This window comes from Netta rufina (assembly GCF_964035555.1).
Source record: "Netta rufina genome assembly, chromosome: 11".
Taxonomy (NCBI): Eukaryota; Metazoa; Chordata; class Aves; order Anseriformes; family Anatidae; genus Netta; species Netta rufina.
This window is the reverse complement of record NC_140134.1, coordinates 14530889-14541141: the sequence shown is the minus strand read 5'-3', so window position 1 is coordinate 14541141 and position 10253 is coordinate 14530889. Positions and strand designations below refer to the sequence as shown.

The 10253-nt window shown below is 60.3% G+C and overlaps 1 protein-coding gene across 2 annotated transcripts; it reads right to left on the bottom strand.

Moving 5' to 3' along the window:
• Positions 1–14: 14 nt before the first annotated feature.
• KIF7 (kinesin family member 7) lies at positions 15–9086 on the bottom strand (the record flags this gene model as incomplete). 2 transcript variants are annotated; one of them, XM_084293097.1, is made up of 18 exons in its annotated part: positions 15–682; positions 771–920; positions 1011–1209; positions 1322–1528; positions 1718–1933; positions 2201–2377; positions 2802–2927; positions 3179–3376; positions 3476–3678; positions 4052–4186; positions 4465–4574; positions 4816–5012; positions 5394–5621; positions 5760–5897; positions 6242–6773; positions 7556–7973; positions 8108–8308; positions 8783–9086. In XM_084293097.1, the coding sequence occupies 18 exons, from the start codon at positions 9084–9086 to the stop codon at positions 336–338; spliced, it is 4086 nt and encodes a 1361-aa protein (XP_084149223.1). In that variant the 3' UTR covers positions 15–335. The 2 variants fall into 2 exon arrangements, with proteins under 2 accessions (XP_084149223.1, XP_084149224.1); XM_084293098.1 differs by having other exon boundaries at positions 4816–4988.
• Between the last annotated feature and the right edge of the window lie 1167 nt (positions 9087–10253).

The window sequence follows — 10253 nt, the reverse complement described above, 5'->3', positions numbered from 1 at the left end:
AAATTTTCAAACTGCTGAGCAAGCCCTGTGGCAGGGGCTTCCCAACTGTAAACAAGTTCTTAGTGTCAGAGGCCAGGGAGGCATTTCCCCTGTCCCGGTGTTCGAGCTGCAGCGGGTGCAGGAGGAGAGGCGTTGGGTCAGTGCTGTCCTGTGTGGCAGCAACGTGGAGTGTGAGCTGTCCTGCACCTTGCACGCTTGTTTCCCTTACAGAAGTCCTGTCTCTCTTCCTTGGGCATCTGAAATGTAACAGCGTTGTAGCCAGGCTGGCGTAGGGGGCAGAAAGGCTCCTGTCAGCGGTACCCGCTCCTTCCTGCAGGGTAGCGTGAAGCCTACGCCTAGAGTGGGTTTTTCCTGACGTCGATCATGGCTGGATGGTGCGGCATGGGGCTCACGTTCAGGCTGGCTCGGCGGGGCTCCCAGCGGGGCTTGGCGGGAGGGAGGCCCCGGGGCAGCTGCACCTCGTGGGGCTGCCCAGCCCTGAGCGAGTGCTCCGCGTCCCTCCGGGGGTCCCCGGGGCTGTCGCTGGGCAGGGAGGAACGGCGCCAGGTGGATGGCAACGGGGCGTGCACCAGGTCCCTGCTCTCATCCCGCAGGCGGTGGCTTTCTTCAGCGGCAGCCAGAGGCACGGGCAGCTCCCCAGGGCTGGGCTCCTCGCAGGGCCCGTGCGCATTTCTCTCCATGCCTGCAGGGAAAGAGACGAGCATTGGGATCTCCACTCAAAGCCCTGCCTCGAGCGTGGTAGGGAAGGCAAATCCCAAACCTCCTCTCACCTTTGGGCCCTCCCGGCTGGAGACTCAAGCTGCTCAGCCTCTGGCTCAGCTCCTGGTTTGCCCGCAGGCAGCGGCTCAGCTCCTTTTCCAGCAGCTGGATCCTCCCCTCGTACTGCAGCTTGCTGCTGGCCAGCCCCTCGTCCATGTGCTCTGTGAAGGGAAACAGAGGCCACTTCCAGACTTCCAGCTCTGAAGCGTGCGAGCGGCGTCGCTGCCGCCTGCAGGGAGCTGGGCGGTTACCGCGGCTCTGCTGGAGCAGCAGCTGCACGCTCTGCTCGTGCTCCTTCTGCTGCAGCGTCAGCTGCCGGTCCGTCTCCAGGCGCTGCCGCTCCAAGGCCACCTCCAGCCAGTGCACCAGCTGCTGCTGCTCCTCCAGCTGCATCTCCAGCTCCGAGAAGGCGATGTGCTGCCGGTGCTGCTCCTCCCGCAGCGTCACCACCTGCCGGGGGAACAGCTCAGCTCCTGCCTCGCCCCGCTCTGCCTCCTCCAGTTTCCTCGATGAGGAAAACAAGAGGTTGGTCAGCCCCTAAGGATCCCCCCGGCGCTCCCACCTTGTCGAAGTACTTGCAGAGCAGAGCCCGGGTCTCGGAGGAGGAGAGGTAGCTGAGCTTGGCCATGAGGTTCATCTCGCACTGGGACAGCAGGCTGGCCGAGGCCCGCAGGACTCGCTGCCTGCACGTGATGGACTCGTTCTTGTACTCGATGGCTGCGTCCAGCGCCTCGATGGCCTCGTCCAGCTGGAACAAGATCCGTTCTTCCTGCCGGGGCAGAGCTGCAGTTACCAGAGAGCAAAGGGTTTGCTGCCTAACCCCTGCCCTCAAGCTTTTTCATCTCCTGGCCAAGACAACGCTGATGGGAGGTTGGGATCTGCCCGGTTTGGGGATGCAGAGGAGCATCTGCTGCTGGCCCCGTGCTCAGATCTTTACCTCCAGCCCAAGAAGAGGTACCTCTGGGGACAGCAGGGTGCCCTGGCGCAGCTTGTTGTCGAGCTCCAGCCTCTGCTTGAGCAGCTGGTCCTTCTCCTGCCGCAGGCTGTTGATTTCCTGGCGGATCTGCTGCTGGTCGTGGGCGCTGCCGTGCCGCAGTTGCCCGCTCTTCTCAGTCAGCTCCTTTTCCAGGTGCTCCAGGCGGCTGGACACGCGCACGATGTCGTCCGTCAGTGCCTGCAGCAGAAGATACTCGATGGATCTGCTCCAAAGAAAAGCCCCCAGCCCCTTTCCACTCCCTCCATAAGTCAAGTGACCCCCACGCACACATAAGCCAAGGATTTCCAAAACAATGAGGTCAGAGGCCCAGCACAAACAGGCTCTCTGACAGAGGCAGATTTCCCACCAATTTTCCAACACCATCACCTAGCCTGGTTCTGCCAGACTCGGGACAACACTGCTGGAAATGGAGCGAGGGGCAGAGGTGTCACGTTCTTGTCCTACCTGGCTGGAGCGCAGTCTCTTGCTCTCCAGGCCGTTCTTCTCCTGCAGCAGGGCTTCCTTCTTGGCCACGATAGCTTCACGCTTCCTCAGCTCATCCTCCAGCTCATCTAGGGCCCGGCGCTGCTCGAGAACTTTATCCATCTCCATGTCCAGCCACTTCTTCTGCTCCTCAATTTTCTGAGGGTAGGAGGCAAAAAGCACGTGCATGTGTACAGACAGCAGCAGCACCAGGACTGCTAGTCTGAAGAGCAGTGGGGTTGATTCCATCTCTGCTAACCCAAATGGCCCAGACTTCACTGTTTTTATCCTCCTAGCTTGCCAAAACACAGAGCTGAGCCAAATCCCCAGCTGCCCAGGAGCCCCTGGGGGGCTACATCTCCCACCACCCCCCTTCTGCGAGCAAACGCGATTTCACAGCTTCTCTACTGATACTTCAGGAGAGATCCTGGCCCTGGAGACAAGACATGATTTAAGTCTTCTGCTACCAGATGCAAGTGCCATTACGGACTGTCCTCCTTAAGGGGAGGATGGATTCGTAACCAAGTGTGCTAGGTCTCGAGCTGAGGCACCAACAGACGAGGCAGGCTCGCTGTGCCCGTACCTGCTGCTGCTCCAGGCTGATCACCGAGCCGTTGCTGCCGCTCCGCCGCTTCCTCTGGAAAGCTGCGATTTCCTCCGTTTTGATGCGCAGGATTTTCTGGTGCTGCTCGTGCTTCAGTTCCAGTTCCTGCATGGGAAAGGGCAACCGCTAGCCTCGAGGGGTGCACGCTGCTTGAGAACCGAGCACCGCGGGCTGCTGGACGGGTTATGCTCCCAGCCAGCTCTTTGGGAGCTCTTAAAAAAGAAACGCAGCGCCCGCCACCCTCTCTCCAGCCTGATGCTGAGGATCACAGGCAGCATCAGCTACCCACCCCTGCCCAGCCCATCCATCACCTTCACAAATGCAGCAGTCGCACAGCTGCTCCTGCCAGCTCCTACCTTGACGCGGTGCTGCCGCTTATTCATCTCGGCCTCCAGCCGCCGCTTCTGCTCGCTCTCCTCCCGCAGCCGCCGCTGCAGCTGGCCCTGCTGCCGCCGCATCAGCTGGATGTTCCTCTCCAGCTCCTGCACCCGCTTCTCGCTCTGCGCCGAAAGCGACACCAGCCTCTCCGTCGCCTGCTTCTTCTTGCACAGGACCTGCCCGGGGGGTGAAACTGCTTGGTGGCCCCCGAGCCCTTGGCAGAGCGTCCCCAGCTCCCCCGGGGACAGAGCCAGGCGCCCTCCGTTCGCACCCACCTGCGCCTTGCTCTGCGCAGCTGCCACGCGCGTGCGGTACTCCTGCAGCTTGCGCTTCTCCCCGGGGTCCCACGGCTCTTTGCCCTCCAGCTCCTGGAGCTGCTTCTGGCTGTCGCTCAGCTCGGCCCGCACCTGCTCTGCCTCCTGCTCCAGCTCGCTGATCTTCTGGCAGTACTGCTTGTTCAGGGCCTGCGCATCCTTGCCTGCAAGGCAGCCCCTCCGCAATGACCTCCAGCTCCCCTTCCCTCCCAGCCGGGCCAGACCTCTCCCTTCTGTCCAAATATTTTTGGCAGGTGGCTACAGACCGAGTGCAGGGACTTCCAGCCCTTCTCCTCCAGCTCCCTTCAGCAATTCTAGGCACGGGAATTTGGGCAGAAACCAAGGGGAAAGGCCTCAGGCAGCAGGAGGCAGAGGGAAGCAGTGCCCTGCTGCCAGCAGAAGGGATGGGGCACACGACAAGGGAAAGGGAGGATGGAAGCAGAGACCAAGCATCCCACCTAGGAGGAGATTTCACAGGGGATGTGTGCACGTTCCCCGACCACCCCCTGCTTATCTGCCTCTCCAGCAGCTCCGCACCTGTCTTAATGAGCTCCGTGATCAGCTCCTCCTTCATGCGGATGTTGATGGCCAGCTCGCGGATCTTCTGCTGTGCTTGCACCAGCCTCCACTCCGAGTCCTTCCCTGGAAGGCGCTCCTGCCTCCGGCAGGCCTCTGCAACACAGATTCCCAGATAAGGACTCTCCCATCCTCGCCAGGGGACAGAAGGGCAGTTAGACCTCAGAGCTGTAGCCAAGAACTGCCTCGAGTCACCTGCTGCGTGCACCAGAGCAGGCAGCTTGTCCCACATCCCAGCAGGCCAAACCTCTCCCCAACAGAAGCAGGGAGAACGTTACCTGCTCCGCTTCGTCCCCCGGGTTCAGCCCGGTGGGTCACAGTGCCCTTCTATCAGAAGGAAACCCCCAGTCCCACCACATACGGTTGCCACTTGCCTTTTAGCAGCTCCAGCTGCTCCTCCTGCATCAGGCGGGGACTGCCTCCGCCCAGCTCCTCACCCAGCTTGCTGCACGCCTCCCTCTTGCTCCAGCTCTGAATCCCATTTCTGGAAAGAGCAGCACGTTAATCAGCTGGGGCTGCTCCCAGCAAGGACCCTGAGATCCACAAGAGTCAGAACAGATGCTGGTGAGCTCCCCAGTGAGCTGACAGCTGTCTTTGCAGCACCACTGACCCCACAAGCAGCATTTGCTTCTACACCCTATGCAGAGGAGGCTGAGCTCCCTGCTGCAGCACAGGCTCCCACAGCTCCCAGGGCAATGTAGGGTGCTGGGACAGCCTCAACTCACCGGCGCTGGCACAGGGACTGTTTCTGTTCCCACTCTTCCTCCTCTTCCGAGGAGAGCTCTGCCAGCTTCTCTGAGTCCTGGCTGAGCTCCCTCCTCAGCACCGTGTCTTTGACCTCTGCGCTGCTGGGCGGACGCTGCGTGTGATTCAGGTGACAGCCTGCCAGGTCCTCGTCCTGGAAGGAGGGATTGCTGTCAAGCTGCCGGGGCAGGGAATCGGAAAGAGAGAAAATGTGCCACAGGAGAGCCAGTGATGGAAAAAGCAGCTGAGTCTCAGCTGGGAATAACTATTAGGCACACAGAAAAGCCAAAAAATAGTGTTTGCAGGAGAACTGAGTTTTGCTAGAGGCAGACAGCTGCTGCTCAGAAGCTGAGCAAAGTCTAGGACCTGCCACTAACATTGAGGTAAAAAACTTAGTTTGGAAGCTTGAGCTTTTTCCGAGATAAGAATCCTTCCTTGTGTGCATGCTGAGTGCAGCTTTGACCAGATTCACGTTCAGGGGTGGGAATAGCAGTTCCTATGCCGAAGGGAATCAGAGCAAAAAGGCAGCAGCTCCTCAGGGGCAGACCTGTGCTCTCACCTTCCTACAGAGGACCCTTCCACTCTGCTCGGCAGGAAGGAGCCCCGAGGGAACCCCGCAGAGGCTGTGGGACTGCGCAGCAGCCAGAGGGGCCGTGTGAGGTCTCTGGGCAGCCGTGACCAGGTGAAGGTCTTCCAGCAGTTCTGGCACACACAGGTTTGGCATGGCCATCTCCAGGCGCACGTGCAGCTCGGAGATCTTATCCTGCTGTTCCTGCAGTTTGTCGCTCTGAAAGCAACAAGAAAAATGTCACTACGTACATGTGGATCCCAGACCTGCTGCACAGGAGCCCAAAGGCCGGGTTGTACCTGCCCTAATGCCTGCACTGGGGCAGGCCCAATTTAAGAAAGCAGAGCCCAGAAATACCTGCAGTTTGTACTGCTCCATGGCATCCTCCAGGGCAGCCAGGAAGTCACGGTTCTCCTCCTCCAGGCGCTCCACTTGTCTCTGCAGCTTGGCCACGTGCTCGTCTTTGATGGACTCACACCCCTTCTCTGTGTTCACCTGTCCCCAAAATACAAGAGAGGCGATGTCAGCGTTCACCTTTGTCCATCCCTCCCTGTGCTGGCCTCCATAAGGGTTCTGCAGGCACAGCTTTGCGGAGGTTTTGCTTGTGAAATCAATCTCCCAGCTGCAGCTGAGACCAAGCTGTTGCTGTCTGCAACACGCTGTGGGAGCACCATGGCTTCCTGCCCCCCTGCGGCCTCTTGGCCACGTTGCTTTTCCTCCACTCCCTCTCCTGCTCCTTCCACAACATGCTGTGGCTGCTGCTCTCCGCAGCAGCGGTGGGACAGGGGAACACCACCTCCTCCCCACCTCGGCGCTGAAACACCTCGAAGCCTCGTCACCTGGCCTTTTGCCAGCTTCGAGCCTCGTGCGTCGAGGCCCTGCTCTTCCGCAGAGGTGCTCTCGATGCCGCTATCCAGCCCGGCCGAGGTCAGCTCGCTCCTCTCGCTCTCCACCGCGCACAGCCACTCCTTCACCCGCAGGATCTGCTCCACCGTCAGGTTGCTGTCCTCCTGCAGCTCCGTCAGCAGCCGGTACGCGGCGTCCGTGCAGGTCCTGTAGTGCGCGCACTCCGCCAGCAGCCGAGCCGTGGGGTCTGGGGCGCTGCGTTTGGTGGTGTCGGAGCGGTTGATGATGCGGGTCTCCGAGCGGTGCCGCTGCTCCAGCGCCTTCTGCAGGTTCTTTATCTGCCGGTGAAGCTCCTCGACGTGCTCCGTCTCCTTGCGGCAGTTCACCACCGCCTTGTTCTGGATGTTCTGAGCTCGGCTGGCGTAGTTCAGCGTGTTGAGGCTCTCGTCGAAGTCGGAGGAGGAAGGGCTGACGCAGGCTATCATCACAGTCTGGGCATTCCCTCCCAGGGAGTCTTTCAGGATCCTGGGGGAAGCACAGACACAGGTGATTAAACTAGCTGAAATGCAAAATAACGCAGGAACCCAAAGGTTTCCAGCCCTTTTCAAAGGTTTTCAAACCCAAGGAGAATGATGTTCTGGCTCTGCAGCCAGCTCAGCACTATTGCAGTGAGCAGTGATTAAGCAGAGGACTCACAGTTTGCACCACGCCAAGTTTCCATCTGCGTAACGCCTGAAGCTGCGTGCTACCCAACTCTGTGTTCCTTGCTATGTGTGTGCAGCGAGGGAACGTGCTGGAGACTGCAAAAGGAACCTGCTCAAGCTAAAAACTAACCGTGGGGCGGCTCGTCACAGGCAAACCACCAAGCAAACCGAACAGAAGCATCTTTAGTCACTGCCAGGCAGGAATGGCCAGAACACCCCACTGCAGATTCAATATCATGACTTAAGCAAGCCTCAAGCCTCCTCTTCTGCAGCACCATAATGAGCTAGCCTGAAATCGGTAGCCTGGCCTCACTGTTCTTCAGCTTTCCCCACATGAAACCTCCCCCACAGGGCAGACTTACGAAATGCCAGACCAGCAGAGCTCTCACAACCAAGCAGTCACACCGAGAGCCCTGGTCTGCGAGCAGAAGGGGTGACTCGCCCTGCAAGCCCCTCTCAGTTAGCTTGGGCTCTCTGCCACCAAACCTGGCAGGCTGGGCATGGGAAAGACCATCAGCTGGCCAGAAAGCCACAAAGGAGCATCACGTCCCTCCTGCTGGGCCACCAGCCATGAGATTGTGGGGTCCCGGTCCCGATCTGTACCTGGTGATTTTGGAATCCCTGTAGGGGATGTGGCTGCTCTTCCTCCGAGGGTCCCCCAGGGCACTGATGACGTTGCCCAAGGCCAGCAGCCCGCTGTTGATCTGGATGCTCTCCTTCAGCCTCTCCCCCGTGTTTCCAGTCTTCACAATCCGCTCTGAGCCCGCCAGGTCCACGAAGTGGAACTTGGAAACCAGGACCTGGCCCGAGGCGGGGACCGAGGGGTGGTTGTGGAGGGCAAGGCGGGTGAGGCGGCCGGCCCCGCGCCGCTGCTCCATCGTCACCGTGAAGATGGTGTGCGAGCGGCTCGACTGCGCGTTGATGTGGGTGGCTCCTGTGTGCTTGGCTGTGTTGCCCATCTCCAGCAGGCTCAGCACCTCGTCCAGCCCCTCCACCTCTGACTCCTTCACGCCGCTGAGCACTGCAACGGCAAACAGAGCCCTGGCTGTAAGGGATGGGCTGCCTGAGGAAGGCCTGGCCCTGCTTTCAGGTGCCTAACCCCAAAACGGCCTTGGGAACGGGGAGAAAAGGGAGCCCGAGAGCAGCCACACGTACCGACGTTCCCCTTGTCATCCTCGCGGATCTGGATGTCTTTGCTGGCCGTATCCACCTGCAGCAAGTCCCGAAACTCCTCCTTGTACACCTCCAGGTAGGACACCCGCACCGTGTAGTCAACCAGGTCGTTCTCATCGATGAGCCTGAAGGTCTCGGCCATGGCTCGCGGGATGATGCCCTGCTCATCTTCATTGATGGCAGCTGGCAGAGAGAAATGGACACGGTTACAGGATGCAAATCCTATCCCAATTCTGTCCTGCATAGCAGTGGCAGATCCGAGCATACACTTCTTCCTAAGGTGCATTACTGAGCCAGCATCCTGTCTGAAGCCGCAGTGTGCTTCCCTGTGAAACCAGCATTACTCCACGAACCTTCCTAGCTCCGAGAACTTTTTGGTTTGTGCTCGGAGACTGCTTTTATCTGCCCGTGGCACTGCACCGTTCAAGTTTTAAACCATCCTGCTTTTGCCTGAGGCAGCCCCCCAAACCAATGGAGCCCCCAGAGCGGCTGGGGAGCCAAACGCAGCCTGGGGACGGGGACAAAACCCAGCGGGTGTGAGGCACGGAGACCACCGAGCATCCCGGGGGGGGGGGCTCCGTGAGGGGACCAGGGGCCAGCAGCCCCCCTCTGCCCCCTCAGAGCCCCCCCCCGGCCCCGGGGGAGCCCGGTACCCACCGACGCTGGCCTCGCCGATGGTGTACGTCTTGCCGGAGCCGGTCTGTCCGTAGGCGAAGACGGTGGCGTTGAAGCCCTGGAAGAAGGCTCGGAGCAGGGGCCGCACACAGGCGCTGTACACGGCCGCCTGCCCCGCCGCCTCGGGCAGCACGGCGGCGAAGCGAAAGCGGCGCCGGTGGCCCAGGGCCACCTCCCCGGTGGCGGCGTCGCCCCGCAGGCAGGGCCGGTGGCCCCGCAGCACCTCCTTGGGCAGCAGCGGCCGCACCCGCACCGCCACCCGCACCGCGGCCCCCTCCGGGGCCATGGCCGGGCCCGGCGCGGCTCCGCTCGACTGGGCGCGGGGAGATGGCGTCAGGAGGAACCGCCCCGCACCGACACGGGGAGCGGGGACGGGATGGGGCCGGGACCGGGGGATGTGGGGGGGAGGCTGCGAGGGGAGGGGGGCAGCGGGCGGCATGCGGTGCCCCATCAGTCGTGAGGTGCCCCAGCAGTCGTGATATATACCCCGTCGGTCATGAGATGCCCCGCCAGTCGTGATATAGCCCATCAGTCGGGTCGTGAGATGCCCTGTCAGTCGTGAGATGCCCTGCCAGTCGTGATATACCCCATCTATCACAATATACCCCACCAGCTGTGAGATGCCCCATCAGTCATGATATACCCCATTGGTCGTGAGATGCCCCATCAGTCAAGAGATACCCCACCAGCTGTATCTCACCAGTCAGTTGTGAGATACCCATCAGTCATGATATGCCCCGTCGATCATGATATACCCCATCGGTCATGATATAGCCTATTGGTAGTGATATACTCCATCCATCATGAGATACAGAATCACAGAATCACAGAATCACAGAATTTTCTAGGTTGGAAGAGACCTCAAGATCATCGAGTCCAACCTCTGACCTAACGCTAGCAGTCCCCACTAAACCATATCCCTAAGCTCTACATCTAAACGTCTTTTGAAGACTTCCAGGGATGGTGACTCCACCACTTCCCTGGGCAGCCTGTTCCAATGCCTCACAACCCTTTCAGTGAAGAAATTCTTCCTAACATCTAACCTAAAACTCCCCTGGCTCAACTTAAGCCCATTCCCCCTCGTCCTGTCACCAGGCACGTGGGAGAACAGGCCAACCCCCACCTCGCTACAGCCTCCCGTGAGGTACCCATAGAGAGCGATAAGGTCGCCCCTGAGCCTCCTCTTCTCCAGGCTGAACAAGCCCAGCTCCCTCAGCCGCTCCTCGTAGGACTTGTTCCCCAGGCCCCTCACCAGCTTCGTCGCCCTTCTCTGGACTCGCTCAAGCACCTCCACGTCCTTCTTGTAGCGAGGGGCCCAAAACTGAACACAGTACTCGAGGTGCGGCCTCACCAGAGCCGAGTCCAGGGGGATGATCACCTCCCTAGCCCTGCTGGTCACACTGTTCCTGATACAAGCCAGGATGCCGTTGGCCTTCTTGCCCACCTGAGCACA